Source organism: Protomyctophum parallelum (assembly GCF_964188405.1).
Source record: "Protomyctophum parallelum genome assembly, chromosome: 21".
NCBI lineage: Eukaryota > Metazoa > Chordata > Actinopteri > Myctophiformes > Myctophidae > Protomyctophum > Protomyctophum parallelum.
The window spans coordinates 12176227-12194109 of NC_139713.1; the positions used below are offsets into that span (position 1 = coordinate 12176227).

Below are 17883 nucleotides of genomic sequence, written 5' to 3' on the forward strand. Positions count from 1 at the left end.
TTTATTCCTTGGCTTTTCCAAGCACAGTATGAGATGTTTGATGTTTAACGTGACACTGTGCATGTTGTTTGTGGTTGTTTTGTGGTTTTTAAATGAAGTTGTTTTTTAATGTTGAAGTTGTTTTTTAATGTTTTACTGTAAAGCACTTTGGTATAACGTTGTTGTTTTAAAATGTGCTATATAAATAAAGATGGTATGGTATGGTATGGTACTTCAGCTATTCCAGCCTCTGCAATCTATAATACCATGTACTTTGTACTGTGCAGCATATACTTTGCATGTTATGTTGTATTATGGATGTACTCTGTACTGTAGAGTCATTATAATATGAACTGTCTCCCCGTGTGTCCTTGTCAGACATGATGGTACAGGAGTATGGCAAATTTGGCTCCCTGGACACCTACCTGAAAAAAAACAAGAGTTGTGTCAACATCACTTGGAAACTCGAGGTGGCCAAGCAGCTTGCCTGGGCAATGCACTATCTGGTAAGACTCCTGACGCGAAATAACATACATGTACATGTTGTTTGTTTTTTTGTACACTGTACAGTAAGTGGACCATGGTGACATTGATCAATTCTTGATACAAATCTTCTAATATATTATTTAGGCCCCAAAATATATAAATCAGATAAGGCCAACTGGTCGGTTCCACTCGCTGCATAAGGTGCTCTTTTTTCACTTGAGCACCTGCCCCTCTAAATGTCTGTGCACGCCACTGATGTCTCCTAAATCATATCGGTGGTTCTCAAAATGCTTCATGTCAAGGACTCCCAAATTGATTCACATCAGACCACGGACCCTCATATGACAGGGAGCCCCTTAACTCTTAAGACTGCGGGATTAATTAATCCTAATCCCCATTTGACTGCCATTGTTTTTCCACTAACCTTTGAAGAAGCACCCGGCCGCGGGAGGCATACGATCCGACGGAGCAATGATCCGACGCGCATTGGTCCGAGGTTAGGTTTAGGTGTGCTGCCCCGGGGGAGGTTAGGGTTAGGGTGAGGGTCTGCGCTGGGGGTCGGGAGAGGGTTGCGGTTAGGTTTAGGTGTGCTGCCCCAGGGGAGGTTAGGGTTAGGGTGAGGGTTTGAGGTAGGTTGTCGATCAGACCAATGCATCGGACCAATGCTCCGTCGGACCAAATACATGCACTCCCCGGCCGATGAGAGGGTATCAAACCGGGGACGTAAAATAACATTTAATCCAATGAGAGGGTATCAAACAGGGGACGTTACACAGAAATCTCGGAAGCTTTAATTAAGCCATTCTGGACGGGAACACCTTTTGGTGTTTTAAGCATTATATTAAACTTTTAGCTATTGAAAAAGAGCAGATCTACAAATTCATAGCGCGGCACTTGCAGGTCTGCTATTTTTGAAAAATCATGAAAATGTGGCACAAATGTATATTCTTTCAGAGCGTTTTTAACTCAAATATTTGCTTCTGGGGGGGTTCGTGGAACAACATATTTTCAGATGGGGGTCGGCCGCCAATTACATAACATTTTTGGGGTCCTTGACATGAAAATATTGAACACCACTGAATATAGAAACATAGGTATTTCAGAAAACTGTCTGGATTTAGAAGACATTTAAAACCTTTCGAAGTCAGGTCTCCCAAAATTGCGGCGGTTTCCATGATACATAACGTGTATACAATCATATAACACGTGTGCACACACGCAGGAGGACAAGGGTCTCATCCATGGAAACGTTTGTGCGAAGAATGTGCTGTTGATCCGAGAGGAGGACCGGAAGACAGGCAGCCCGCCCTTCATCAAACTCAGCGATCCTGGTATCAGCGTCACTGTGCTGCCCAAAGACGGTGAGTCATCAAAGTGTTCTAAAGAAAAGTGTCCTAATCTATACTATAGCGGCAGCGGCGAGAATAGGCTTCATCAGCCATGGGTTTTACTCTGTAAGACCATGGAGAGCTCATGGAGAGCTCCTTAGATTACACGCGCCGAGCCTTTCTCTGTGAACGGCAAACAGGGAAGTGAACGACAACGCGCATGCGCGAAAGAGCAAGGAGTACGGTGCAGAAGGAGAGGAAAATTTTCAATGAAAATGGATTAGCCATGACGTTCCCACACTTTGTACGGTCTAAAAGGGTTAATCTACAAACTCATTCATTCGCAGCATCACATGTTGCTGCAGTGCAGCATGTGAAAGAAAACGTTCATATCAGCAATTACTCACCGAGTGCTGAAATGAAGGATTGTAAGAGTCTTGTGTAGTATTCCTTATGTCCAGGCTGGTGGCGTGCAGTGTTGTTTTTGGCAGCAAGTTTAGATTTTAGTTTTAGTCATAGTCTCTTGAATATATAGTTTATTTAGTTTCGTTTTAGTCACATTTTAGTCACCTGGAATGTTTTAGTGTTCGTAAGATTTTAGTCGACTAAATCTACAGTTGATTTAGTCGACTAAAATGTATTTTGACGGGCCTTCATACGGGCCGTCATAATAACTGTTTTTACACAACACGTCGCAGCGCGACACATTGTGAGCTTGTAGATCTGCTATTTTCAGCATGCAACCAATATAAAATGACTTGGATCTCTTGCCCACTAGTCCCTTCCTAACATTTTAGTCTAGTTTTTATTTGTTGACAAAATTGTCAGTAGGTCTATATAGTGGGGTTCCGTCTCCATGTTAAAGTTAGTTGTCATTTACAACTCATGTAAAAGTTTCACTTTCAGTACTAATTTGAAGGTGAGGGTCTATAGAACCATTTTGGTTCGAGTGGCAATCACCAAAATAAAATAATTGGCCTATAGGGGGCGTAGTCAGGTGCCAACCCCCATCAGCCCTACCAAAATATGTAAACTTTTGATTAAATTATCCAATCTGAACATATGATATATGTATGGATTCACAATCAGGAGTAGCATTTGGTATTAGACATATAATATTTGTTTCCACCCAGTATTGGTGTATATCCACAAAAATAGCAGGAAAAACAAGCTAAAAACTAGTAGTGGGGTCCCTAGACAGACCGTCATTTACAACTCAACAAAAGTTTAAATAGGGCTGGCTTGATTGCAGATGATTGTGTCCAGGTGTGTCCAACCTGGCAGTGTGAGCAGATCAGCCTTGCATAATTAAACATCAGTTGTGTTTGGAGGAACATGAGATATGGAAATCACACCTGACCTGTGAATAGTGAATACACTATTTAAATTTATTCAGAAGGGCTTGCCAGTGTGTGTTTTTCCTTCCCTTCTAGAAAAGTGATCCCCAGATTGTGGCCACAGACCCGTAGCTGAAAATATGTACCAGGGACCCCCATGACAGAAGATTTGTGTTCATTTATTTTTATCCAAGTGTCCAAGTAATGCGACACATTGTGAGCTTGCAGATCAGCCATTTTAGTAGCCAATACAAACGCCATCATAGCACGTCACATAACGCACTATGATCTTGTATATCTGCTAATAGCAGATCCACGCCATCATAGCACATCACATAACGCACTATGATCTTGTATATCTGCTAATAGCAGATCCACGCCATCATAGCACGTCACATAACGCACTATGATCTTGTATATCTACTAATAGCAGATCTACGCCATCATAGCAAGTCACATAACGCACTATGATCTTGTATATCTGCTAATAGCAGATCTACGCCATCATAGCACGTCACATAACGCACTATGATCTTGTATATCTGCTAATAGCAGATCTACGCCATCATAGCACGTCACATAACGCACTATGATCTTGTATATCTGCTATTTCTTGGAAGTCCAACAACCCCCCACTTTGAGCAGAACCGCTCTAGAAACTAATTACACCATCCACTGGACCTGACAGAGAACCTGCCACATCAACTCAAGCTCAAGAAAGACAGAAAGGTGGTCACACACAGCCCAGAGTTTATATAGTGTCTGTAGCTTGTTAGCCAACCTAGTTCACCTGGTCGTCACAGGTGATGACACTGAGGGCAATTGATCTCATCAATGCTTCAGGAAGAGGAGAGAGAGAGGCAAAGATAGGCCAGTCAATCTAAGCTAAAAAGGGGTGTGACCCAAAATAAATTGCAATAGTAATCGTTCAAGGTTTTTTTTAATGATCCTTAGGGTTATCCAAATAACATATAAAATATTGTAAATTAAATAATTAGTGGATTAAGGTAAATTAAATTAAAATGTGTTATGCTTTAAGTAGCATGTGACATGTGTCAAACTATAGGGGGTTTTCATGATTGTGAATACATTTCATCCATGATTCTGAATCCATTGCAAGCGCATAGTTTTGCACAAAAAACACTAATTTGGGCACAAGTGGTTATGGTTTTAGTGCAAAACTAATAATTTTTATGTTATTTCGATGACCCTACATTTTAAATAAGACTCTTTACTGGACCTATAGTCCTATACTGACTCCCCAGACACCAACACCACCCCCCCCCCCCCCCCCCCCAGACACACACACACACACACACACACACACACGCGCGAGCCAGGGAGGAGGGATTGTACAGTACAGTACAGTACAGTACAGTAAAGTACAGTACCACTCAGTTCAGACGGGTCTGATTTTTTGTGTTACACAGCCAGCATTCTCTGCAGGTAGTGTGGATCACCACTTTTTTTTTTATCATTGCAATCAGCAATCTATGTACTTAACCAGATTATGAACAATATAGCCACAATGTGGTAGCAGACAGGTTCTCATCCTTAGAGTGTGGGAGCACCCCAACCAACAGTTTCTGGCGCTGGGAAGTATACAATGTTGCAACCTTGTGCGGGAAAGTCACACCCCCCCACACACTGTTAGGGGGTGAGTAGTGGGGTTCCGTCTCCATGTTAAAGTTAGTTGTCATTTACAACTCATGTAAAAGTTTCACTTTCAGTACTAATTTGAAGGTGAGGGTCTATAGAACCATTTTGGTTTGAGTGGCAATCACCAAAATAAAATAATTGGCCTATAGGGGGCGTAGTCAGGTGCCAACCCCCATCAGCCCTACCAAAATATGTAAACTGTTGTAACTTTTGATTAAATTATCCAATCTGAACATATGATATATGTATGGATTCACAATCAGGAGTAGCATTTGGTATTAGACATATAATATTTGTTTCCACCCAATATTGGTGTATATCCACAAAAATAGCAGGGAAAAACGAGCTAAAAACTAGTAGTGGGGTCCCTGGACAGACCGTCATTTACAACTCAACAAAAGTTTAACTTTCACTTCTAATTTGTAGATAATGACCTATAGAACAATTTTAGTTCGAGTGGCAAGTCTACAAATTTAAAAAAAAAAATATTTTTTGCCAAATTTCCAAAATGGCCAAAATCAGAATTATGTTTATTTGAAAAATGTCTTAATTTTCTTATATTGCTGTTTTTTCTTTGTTTTTCTTGCTATATCAAGTTAATCCTGTGTGAGGAATCAACTGGATTTCAAATATTAATGTTTTGAATAATCTGAATTTGAAAATAAAGATGGCTGCCAATGTACATTGAATTACTACATTACGCCTAACTTCTATCCTGTTGAACCTAGAATGGTGATGTTGGTGCCTATGCCTATGTTATCATGAATGACTAATTGGAAAAAACTAAATGCATATAATAGGACAATATATAATATTTCACTCAAATGAGACAATGCAGTACATATGTGGGGAACTAAAGTTAGATATTGGAATATAATACACCACTCCTGTGTTATATTTGTTTATATATATATATATTTGTTTTGGTATATAGCTTATTTTGGCCGCGCATGGCAGTTCAGGTGTGCCCAGGCTGCCAAAGCAAAACAATCAAGATACAACAATGTATGTTACAAATAAATATTGAATAGAAACTCTGGTTTTATCGCTGGTTGTGTTCCTCTTCCTCGTTCTCCCCTGGTTTCAGTGCTGGTGGAACGTATACCATGGGTGCCCCCCGAGTGCCTCGAGGACCCCCACAGCATGAGTCTGGCCACTGATAAGTGGAGCTTTGGGACCACGCTCTGGGAGATCTGCAGTGGGGGAGACAAACCCCTCAGCACCTTAGACTCCTCCAAGGTGAATGAGGGATGGAAGAGGGGGGGGGGGCATGACAGGGCTTCAAAAACCTTCATATGTTGTTGTTGACAGAAACCTTGTATCTCAATATTTTAACTTGGCTACTATGAAAGTAGCTATATCTGCAAGCTCAAAATCTGTTGTTGTGAGCAACGTGTAGATCTGCTATATTTTGGCTATGAAAGTGGTTGACGGACAAGCTACACCAGGCAATTTAGCACGCGTGCGTAATGCGTATGCGTTTACTGCGAGCGTTTACTGCGCGCGTACAGTGCGTTTGGATAGGACCAATATATGTCAATGATACCAGCTACACCAGACGCACGGATACCGCGGGCCATCCTACGCGTGCTCTAAAAATAGGATCTGTTCTAATTCTTTTACGTGCGTATGCCCCATGCGCGCGTATCTATATATCCTCCCGGAAGGTCCCGCACAAATCTGCCGCGCGCCACAGATCTGGTGTAGCCGGGGCATTTCGCACGCATACTTTGTGCGCGCAGTGCGCTTACGTCAAACGCACACATGCCCAGTGTAGCTTGGCTGTAAGTCTGGTTTTTACATTTAACAAGTTAACTTTGTTAACAAGAGCTTGTGATACAATTAAAAGGTCACTGGATCAATGGGAAGGATTTATTTTCCCCATTTCCCGAAAAGTAACAGTTTTGGACATACAAGGTTTCTGCCCATCAGTGCTTTATGGCTGATGGAAAAATGTGTTTGTCCCGATGAAGGTTTTAAATAAATATTTACACAATAACAATAATAATAAATAAATATAATACATATAGTAGGAATATAGGCTACAGTGTTGTATTATTTTTGTAATTGCTTGAGGCTTGTCTGTGCATGGGCAGCGCACTTGGCGCTGCACTGCGGCGACATGGACTAGGGCTACGCTTGCATGCGGGCCCTTTGTCTAAGACAAATTTCTTCCTTGGGAGACTAATAAAGTATATCTCTATCACTATCACTATCATACCCACAACATTAGACTATCGTCTGTAATTTGTACTATTGGCATAAGTGTTCCTTTTCTCTGTATTGGCACAAGTACACAAAATGAAGTGCAAATGCTCGGCCTAAAAAGAAAAAGCTATATCGCGAGCATATCGTTATCGTCGTGATATAAAATGAGCTGCCTAAAGCCTTGTCATAAAAGTGTGTGTGTGCGTGTGTGTGTGTGTGTGTGTGTGTGTGTGTGTGTGTGTGTGTGTGTGTGTGTGTGTGTGTGTGTGTGTGTGTGTGTGCGTGTGTAGAAGAAGCTGTTCTACGTGGACAGACACCAACTGCCTGCTCCCAAGTGGACGGAGCTGGCCAACCTGATCAACAGCTGCATGGACTACGAGCCGTCACACAGGCCCTCCTTCAGGGCCGTCATCAGAGACCTCAACAGCCTCTTCACGCCCGGTACGCTGCGCTACGCTACGCTACGCCACGCACGCACGCACGCATGCACGCACGCACGCACGCACGCACACACCTCGATATTGATGTGATCTTACAATTTAGCCCATCCGGACCTGCGGGCCGATTCTATGTACAAAATGTCCTTCAAAACTAGTGTTTTCTGAAAAAACATTATGGTACGCTAATTGTAATATCAGTGGTTCTCAAACCTTTTCATGTCAAGGGCCCCCAGAATTACATGTATTCCGCCTGTGAGCTGGTCTCATGAGTCATGACAATGAACAATTTGTGTGCATTTTCACATTTTTTCAAAAGGAGCAGAGAGAGAGAGAGAGAGAGAGAGAGTTGTATTTGATCTAAGTAGAGGGCATTCTCTCCACCAGACTCAAACCATGTACAGAATACAGCATGAGGACAAGCAGATGGAGCCTGGATTGGGCCAGCCCGACTGAACACCATCCTTACATTGAGTCAGAATATATATAGGTACATAAAGCACAAAGCTGAGGGACAGGCAGTTATTTAGGGCAACGCCTTGCAAGGACGCATCCACATGATTGACACCTTAACCTGCAGCTTTAATTGGAAATAATCCCTATATGCTATCTTTATTGCGAACTCAGTGAGCACTAACTATGAGACCTAGCAGAACATGTCTGTGTGTGTCACGCTGTAACAACACCCGCGGTTGTGTTGGTCACGGTGTCATGACATAATGTTTAAGGCAAGCAGATGGTCTGCAAACTAACCGTCTATAAGAAAGAGCATGAAGCCTGCACTTCCTTTAGAGTGACTGTCCCATGACTGTGAAATGGCAGAAAACATGGTCAGTGTGTGAATTAATGTCTTCTGTGTGTCGTGGCGTGCCAGATTATGAGCTGCTGGTGGAGAGTGACATGGTGCCCAACAGAAGCAGAGGGTACGGCTTCCCATGGGCCTCCCAGAGCCAGGAGCCTGCTCAGTTTCTGGAGAGACACCTCATCTTTCTGAAGCAACTGGGCAAAGTAAGGGCCCGCACGCACGCACGCACGCATACACACATGCATGGAAAATTCTGATATGAATGTGGACAGTTCGTTGCCACATATTATGATGATTTTTATTATTTTTACTATGAAAACCTGTATTTCCCGTCAGTCGTGTCACGCCTTGTGTCACGCCTCCATATATGGTCACCCCTCGTAAAACATCACTCCTCGTGACACGTCACGCCACCATATATGGCCGTCTCCATATATGAAGATCACGACACGGACCTCATAAAACCCTGGGAAGACTGGATCATGGAGCCGGCCGGCAACTCTACATCTGACCTCAAACCCTTAGATCTCCATATATGGAGCTGACCTGTTCTGACATTCCATATGTTGATAAGCCCCCCCCACCCGTCCTTCCTCTTCGATGTCTTCCTTTTGGACTGACACCTGTCCATTCAAACTCTAGACAAAGGTTATTAATAGAGTTCTCAACAGGCCCGGAAATGAAGGCCCGGCCCTCATCAAACCCTGTACATTCAAGACACTGCCCCCACTGCCACCCTTAGATCTCCATATATGGAGCTGACCTGTTCTGACATTCCATATGTTGATCTGACCTCGTCAAACCCCGTACACTCAAGACACGCTCCATATATGGCCAGTACAGAATTCATTCCATAAGGTTGATCTGACCCGCCCATCCCAAAGCGCCAGCGCTCGCCCAGCAGTCTGCCGTCACCCAGGCGGATGTGCATGTGCACGCGGCCTCGCCCTTCGCTTCTCGCCCTCTTCTCGGCGTCTTACTGGTTATTACATTGCGACAGAAGAATGTGCTGTTCACGGATTACTTATTTACAGTGGAATATTGATTTCACATTAGAAGATTAATGTCTTAGACTCATTAGACTTAGACTTATTACTAGAGATGTCACGATACTGTATCGGTATCGGGAAAAGTATCGGATCGTCCCTTATTTGGTCATATCGGTATCGGTGAATATGCCAGTCTCACCACTGATCCATGGTAAGGAAGGGGTTGACTCTATGGCACGTAAATAAAATGCTGGGACATGTGGAGTTTGCTTTGGAGTTGCCCAAACTGCAAGTGCACATTTGAGTGAGGAGTCTGCTATAAACACAACACGAGATATATAGCTAGATGGCTATAAACACAACATGAGATCACGACACTGGTATCGGTATCCTGTATCGGCTAACACAGAAATTGAGGTATCGGGATTGGATCGGAAGTGAAAAAAAAGTGTATCGCGATATCCCTACTTATTAGCCTACTCTCTCTCTCTGTCAGGAATGCATTACGGGTGGACCCAAAAGCAGGCAACAGGATGCAAAGCAGACTATCTTCAAAGTGTTTATTTCACTAAACCAAGATAGGGCAAAACAAAGGCACAGCAAAACATATACACTCACTTGACAGATGTCTATGGACCAACAAGGACACGCTGCAAACAAAGGGCTTAAATAGACAGGGGTAACAGGACACAGGTGAACTCAAAATACAATCAAACACAGGATAGGCTAGGGGACTAAAAGGACAACACTGACAAATAACAAGGTAGGGTAGACAAGGTAACTAACAGTAACTAGGAAGACAGGAAACACTAGGAACAATACTACAAAATAAGATACACAAAACTAAGAGTAACAGAAAACCAAAACCAACGAGAAACAGTCAGCAATACATGAGCAAATACATATAAATGACAGAAATACATATTATAGTCCAAACTCTAAATAAGGACAGTCAAAGGAGCGGTCCGAGGAGCGGACCGTGTCTCTCTCTCTCTCTCTCTCTCTCTCTCTCTCTCTCTCTCTCTCTCTCTCTCTCTCTCTCTCTCTCTCTCTCTCTCTCTCTCTCTCTCTCTCTCTCTCTCTCTCTCTCTCTCTCTCTCTCTCTCTTCCTCTCTCCTCTCTCTCTCTCTCTCTCAGTGGCGTGCACAGATAGACACTAGGGGTGCTAGAGCACCCCCTGCCCTTTTGGCAATGTGCTCTTAAAAAAAAAAGAAAAAAAAACGTTTTATTTTTTTTTCTTAATTTGTAGTGTGTGGACCATGCGTGGTGACATTGATCAAATATTGAATATAAAAAAACACTTCTACTATATATTATTTAGGTCCCCCCAATCTAAAGCTATGTTTCTATGTCAGTGGTTCTTCGATAATAAAAAAAAATAGCAGACCTACAAGCTCGTAGCGCGCCACCGAGTGGCGCGCTACGAGCTTGTAGATCTGCTATTTTTCAATAGCTATTAAGCACCAAAATGGGTTCCCGCCCCAAAATGCGCTGCACAAGGTGCCCTTTTTTTCACTTGAGCACCTGCCCCCTCTAAATGTCTGTGCACGGCACTGCTCTCCTCCCCCTCTCCCTCTCCCTCTCCTCTCCCTCTCCTCTCCTCTCCCTCTCTCCCTCTCCCTCTCCCCTCTCCCTCTCCTCTCCCTCTCCTCTCTCTCTCTCTTCTCTCTCTCCCCTCCCTCTCTCTCTCTCTCTCTCTCTCTCTCTCTCTCTCTCTCTCTCTCTCTCTCTCTCTCTCTCTCTCTCTCTCTCTCTCACTCTCTCTCTCTCTCTCTCTCTCTCTCTCTCTTCTCTCTCTCTCTCTCTCTCTCATCTCTCTCTCTCTCTCTCTCTCTCTCTTCTCTCTCTCTCTCTCTCTCTCTCTCTCTCTCTCTCTCTCTCTCTCTCTCTCTCTCTCTTCTCTCTCTCTCTCTCTCTCTCTCTCTCAGGGGAACTTTGGCAGTGTGGAGATGTGCCGCTATGACCCTCTCCAGGACAGCACGGGGGAGGTGGTGGCGGTGAAGAAGCTGCAGCACAGCTCGGCGGAGCACCTCAGGGACTTTGAGAGGGAGATCGAGATCCTCAAGTCCCTGCAGCACGAGAACATCGTCAAGTACAAGGGGGTCTGCTACAGTGCCGGTGAGACGGCGTAGCATGTAGCATAGCATTGCATTTAACCCATTTAGGCCTGACGTCGACATTAAAAAAAAAAAAAAAAAAAAAAGACTTCTAAATCCTCCAGTTTTCTGAAATGTGGCCAGTGCCAGTATTTTCAACCACAAGTCGGCTCTAATGAAACTTCACAATAGACCAAAATACTTTTTTTTTTACCTTTTCTTTTTTGGTGGTTTTCGTTTTTAGCCACATTAACACATGTTGGAATGTTAAAGAATGTTTTTATTCCATCAGAAAGTCGTTTTAGTGTCATTAAGTCGTTAATGACCCTTGCTTAAACATGTCTAATGTTATAACCATTGGGTTAACCAATGCTAAACCAATGCTAACCAGAAAATACAGCTTCCCTGCTAAAGTATGCAAATTCCTATTTCACCGATTTTTCAAAAATAGCAGACCTACAAGCTCGTAGCGCGCCACTCGGTGGCGCGCTACGAGCTTGTAGATCTGCTATTTTTCAATAGCTAAAGTATAACATAATAATAAATAATAATAATAAAACACCAAAAGGGGTTCCCGTCCAGAATGGGTTTAAAGATGGAGTTGCCATGATTTTTTTCCCACCCTAAAACATGATCATCAGGTCTTATAGGTTATATAAGGAGGAAGAATTTTTTTTTTCTCCAAAAAAGTGTACAGTATGTCATTTTTTCAGTTCATTAAGTATGCCTGGTTTGCCTGGTGGGCGGCGAATGGGTGGTGATCCACCTGAACTGAAGCCGTTGTATGATAAAGGGGGAGGGGTTAGGGAGGGGCTGATAGTGTGATGTCACTATATTACTGTTTTTCTTTTCATTGGCACGTTTGACTGTCAAAGTTTCAGCCCCCAGGAAGAAACCCTAAATACAAATGGAAACACAAATTGGACAACAATCACGGCACTACCCATCTTTAAGGCTTTAACTGTTCTCTTTCTTGGGTTCAGGGCGAAGGAACCTGAGGTTGATCATGGAGTATCTTCCCTACGGCAGTCTGAGGGACTATCTCATCAAGAATAAGGACCGCTTTGACGCCAAGAGACTGCTGCACTATGCATCACAGATATGCAAGGTATACAGTAACGCTTAGTTCATATCATGACATAGAAGATAACTTTGACAGTGACAAAAAGTCTGACACTAAATCTTCAGAGTAGACAGTGGACTATAATAACACAACATCCCTGTTGCAATTGACGACATACTGTCATGCGTCACGAATGCGTCATCATCGATTGCACCGTCAGAAAGAGAGAGATAAGAGTTTGCTTTCCTCGTCTTCCCTTCTATGCCTCCCGTTTTACCGTACATGTAAAAGCACCAGATGCACATTAATTAACACTTATACCGCCATTGCAGTAGATGTACGTCAATTAAAGCCTATTATTTAATCCAAACGCTTAACGCCATTGCCGTAGATCAATGGCAACTACGCTTGTATAGCACTTTCAATCGATCAAGCCATAATGCTACTTACGTTAGCATCGGGTATAGCTAGCTGTTGTTGTCATAACACTGGGTCGCCCATCGGCACCATAATCATCCATTCTATCCGTTTCTTTCAATCGCCTGTATCTCCTATTCCTTGTCCCAGATGGCATTTTTGGTTAAAAGGTTTATTTGACGGCACAGAGCCGACAATGTGGAGGCCCCCCACTGCACCGGCTTTAGATCCGTTTGGTAAACAAGAGTTGTCCAGGACCCCCTTCGACTTCCTAGATTATGTTCAGTATACCGGAAGTCTGGAAATGTGGCTTTTCAAAATCAGAGCTCAACTGGGATCAAATGCTGCCGTGAATTATTATATCATGATTTGTCAATGTATGCGTGAAGTGTGAACTGTGTTCACTTGACATTGACATTGACGCGTTGTTACTTACTGACGTCTCTCCTCCAGGGTATGGACTACCTCGCCACTAAGCGATACATCCACAGAGACTTGGCCACGAGGAACATTCTGGTCGAGACGGAGCTGAGGGTGAAGATAGGAGACTTTGGTCTGACCAAGGCTCTGCCACAGGACAAGGAGTACTACACGGTCAAAGAACCCGGGGAAAGCCCCATCTTCTGGTGAGGATTTGGATGGCAGGGCTATATAGTATCCAGATGGGGTGTGTCTATGTGTCTGTCTATGTATGTCTGTCCCCCTCAGCAATAGATTAACCCATTCTGACCTGAGATCAGATTCTAAAAATGTCAGTGACAGTTTTCTGAAATACCTATGATTCTATATCAGCGGTTCTCAATATTCCATGTCTTGGACCACAAACATGATGTAATTGCAGCCACCGACCCCCATTTGAAAAGATTGTTCCATCGACCCCCCCCCCACCCCCCAGAAGCAAAGATTTGAGCTCTAAAATAATATATATACTCAAAGATTTGCACCACATTCTCACGATTTTTCAAAAATAGCAGACCTACAAACTCGTAGCGCGGCACTCGATGTCGCGGTGTGGCCACTGAGAGAGAGAGAGTAGTGTCCCATTCCCACTATAGATCTATGTTTTGGTGAGCGGAGAGCTTTAGTTTTCCCATCTCCTGACGTCATTATATATTCCCCGTGCACACTGTTCTGTTGATGCCAGGAAGACAAATCGGTTTCCTCAGCAGAAAACCACATTTGCGTCTCCTGCCCAAATGTCTCATTTAAATTCTAATGTACGAGGTGCAGGCACCAGTGGCGTGCACAGACATTTAGAGGGGCAGGTGCTCAATGAAAAAAAAAGGGCACCTTGTATGTGTCCATCTGTGCACACCACTGGCAGGCACACATGGTTCTTCAAATGTCTCATTTGAATTATACTGTATAATAACTCTTTAATCCATGTTACACCAACCAAAACCATAAAGAGACTATAGATACAAGCCCTTTGTGCCTTACTGTGCGGACAGACTATGTTGCCATATAACTTAGGCTACTAAAACTTGAATTAGTGCACATTGTAAAGCGCTTTGGACGAAGGTGCCATATCTTTGTTTCCATTAACCCATCCTGGAACAACATATTTTCAGATGGGGGGTCGGCGGCCAAATACATATAGTTTTTAGGGGTCCTTGACATGAAATAGTTTGAGAACGACTGACATAGAAACGTGAGGTTTTTCAGAAAAACTGATTTAGAAGACATTTTGTAGAATCGTCCTCAGGTTAATGACGTACCAATCGTACCATGCTCCTGACTGCTTGAAAAATGCAATAAATTAATTGTAAGAAATAAGAAAGAAAGAAAGAAATCCACAGAAGGTCATCTGTGTCACATGCGTGTGTGGGGACATAAATGAGATTCTCTGTCCCTGTACACATGGAGACTTGTTCAGTGTCTCTGCTTATTGTATTATCGTCTCGCCAACATCCTCTTCACTCAACATCACAAGTGGATCTTAATCGCTTAAAAGGCCAATTTTATATTTCGGCCTATTTGAAAAGAGACAATCTTACAAGCTCGTCTGCCCTTTTTTGAAAAGGTTTGAAAAATGTATATGCAATTTTTTTTGCACATTTTTGGTTTATTTTTTCGCCTATAATGACACGCCCAAGGTTTAAAGTAGTGTACTGTGTGCATGTGTGTGCATGCGTGCGTGTGTGTGCGTGTGTGTGTGTGTCTTACAGGTACGCCCCAGAGTCTCTGACCCAGTGCAAGTTCTCCGTGGCGTCGGACGTGTGGAGTTTTGGCGTGGTTCTCTACGAACTGTTCACTCACAGTGAGAAAAACTGCAGCCCGCCAGCGGTACGTCATACTGTACATATACTGTACATATACTGTACATACTGTACTCACCCTTCTCCGTCAAACCTCGTCTCTTAAAGGACAACTTTAGTTTTTTTCAACCACGGTTCATGTTTTAAGTTGTTTTGAGAGAAAGTATAAGATGAGTGTATTTTTTTTTTAAATTTGCTGCTTTCTTTCGTTTTAGGGATTTTAGCTGTTTTTGACAGGGGTGGGGGGGGCGGGCCGGGGGCATTCGAGCATGGGGCTAAATATGTATTTTTTTTACAAAATGTTATAGGGATTACTTTTTTAATTCTTTACTATAGTCCTACTAGACCTCAGGAAATTACATCTGGCCACAAAAGATCACATGATCTACTGAAGAAGATTTTCATCTTTTTTCGCTGCGCAGGTATTCATGGACAAGATGGGCACCGACAAGCAGGGCCAGATGATCGTGTACCACCTGATCGAGCTGCTGGTTCAACAGGGATACAGGCTGCCTGCCCCTGACCACTGTCCCACGCAGGTCAGTAGAACTGACCACTGACCACTGTCCCACGCAGGTCAGTAGAACTGACCACTGTCCCCCGCAGGTCAGTAGAACTGACCACTGTCCCACGCAGGTCAGTAGAACTGACCACTGACCACTGTCCCACGCAGGTCAGTAGAACTGACCACTGTCCCACGCAGGTCAGTAGAACTGACCACTGACCACTGTCCCACGCAGGTCAGTAGAACTGACCACTGACCACTGTCCCACGCAGGTCAATAGAACTGATCACTGTCCCACGCAGGTCAGTATAGAACTGACCACTGACCACTGTCCCACGCAGGTCAGTATAGAACTGACCACTGGCCCACGCAGGTCAGTAGAACTGACCACTGACCACTGTCCCCACGCAGGTCAGTAGAACTGACCACTGTCCCACGCAGGTCAGTAGAACTGACCACTGTCCCACGCAGGTCAGTATAGAACTGACCACTGGCCCACGCAGGTCAGTAGAACTGATCACTGACCACTGGCCCACGCAGGTCAGTAGAACTGACCACTGACCACTGTCCCACGCAGGTCAGTAGAACTGACCACTGACCCACGCAGGTCAGTAGAACTGACCACTGTCCCACGCAGGTCAGTAGAACTGACCACTGACCCACGCAGGTCAGTAGAACTGACCACTGACCACTGTCCCACGCAGGTCAGTAGAACTGACCACTGACCCACGCAGGTCAGTAGAACTGACCACTGACCCACGCAGGTCAGTAGAACTGACCACTGACCACTGTCCCACGCAGGTCAGTAGAACTGACCACTGACCCACGCAGGTCAGTAGAACTGACCACTGACCCACGCAGGTCAGTAGAACTGACCACTGACCCACGCAGGTCAGTAGAACTGACCACTGACCCACGCAGGTCAGTAGAACTGACCACTGACCAGTGTTGTTTTAGTCTCTTGAATAGTTTTCATTTAGTTTGAGTCACATTTTAGTCACCTGGAATGTTTTAGTGTTAGTCTAGTTTCAGTCGGCTAAATATCATAATCATACTATAAATGAGCGAATGTCTGTCTGAATGTCTGTCTGTCTGTCTGTCTGTCAGAAACAAACACTTATCTCCTCATTGCCTGCACCAATCGCTCCCACTTTTCACACAGGCATTGACCATAATAATATGGAGGTCTTAACGAAGCCATTTTTCCAATAAGATTAATAATGAATTTATTAGTGAATAAAAACCCGTTTATTTGTCCGTGGTCTATCTCCGACCGAGCCACACTATTAGCACACATCTCAACTGTCGTATTTACTGTACAGATATTGTTTTACTGAACAACTCATCTCCCCATAAATGCAATTACTATACACTACTAACATGACAATGACTGTTTGAGACTTTCAGTTCTATGGATGACTATGATGTACTGTTTTTCCATTTCCAGTGAACAAGTCTATATTAAAGCAATTCTTCCTCAAAATACATATATCAATAATATGATATATTACATCACATTACCCACACTGTACATTTGGGAATACCTGTGCGACAGCCCATACTTTCTGTGCTGCATGTCAAACTGGGGTCTTTCATACTTTTCAAATGGGGGTCTGTGGGCTAATAAGTGTACATTTTACAGTCCTTGCCATGAAAACATTTCCCTACCATGCATTTATACAAATATTTTCATGTTATAGTGCTGTTTCTATTCACACAAAAAAGACACAAATATATTATACAAGTTAAAATGAAGAGCAATTAAATATATTTATGGGGGGCAATAGTCCATACAACGGGTAAGGACTATGTATATTAATACAATAAACAAGCAAAAGGGCATTGCCTGACCATGGATCACACCAAAGGACCTGCAACATGACTGAGGAACACGTTCCACTTCAAATCATATTTATCCAACTGATTATTCATCTTAAAGGATAACCTCTCCAAAGCAGCCACAATACCAAGCTATCAATGGTATACTTATGATTGTACTGCAGCATTTTCTTGCAAAAGAAACTACAGTAGCCTACTAATTAGCCTACTTTTGTGCCCAACCTAACTTCCCAAGACCATCTGTAAACAATTCCCCGTTCCCCCCTATCAGTAATGTGATCTATTACAACACATTACCCACACTGAACATCATTTGCTGTTCATATATTCAGAACGGGTAAGGACTAGTAATAATAATAATAATAATAACTACAACTGCACTCTGTCGAGTGCATACTTGCTTGTTGCACACTAGTAGGCCATAAATGGCCAACTAGTGCGCAAGCAGAGCGCGCAAGTACTTTCGACCAACAGGCA

General features: G+C 43.4%; 1 protein-coding gene across 1 annotated transcript in view; it reads left to right on the forward strand.

Moving 5' to 3' along the window:
* The window catches only part of jak2a (Janus kinase 2a), an 83976-nt gene that overhangs the window by 58033 nt on the left and 8060 nt on the right, over positions 1–17883 (forward strand). Inside the window, exons 15-24 of the mRNA XM_083793914.1 lie at positions 358–485; positions 1688–1826; positions 5877–6028; positions 7288–7438; positions 8309–8442; positions 11157–11346; positions 12308–12432; positions 13258–13430; positions 14973–15090; positions 15485–15601. Coding sequence (XP_083650040.1) covers positions 358–485; positions 1688–1826; positions 5877–6028; positions 7288–7438; positions 8309–8442; positions 11157–11346; positions 12308–12432; positions 13258–13430; positions 14973–15090; positions 15485–15601 — 1427 coding nt within the window. The remainder of the gene's footprint in view (positions 1–357; positions 486–1687; positions 1827–5876; positions 6029–7287; positions 7439–8308; positions 8443–11156; positions 11347–12307; positions 12433–13257; positions 13431–14972; positions 15091–15484; positions 15602–17883) is intronic.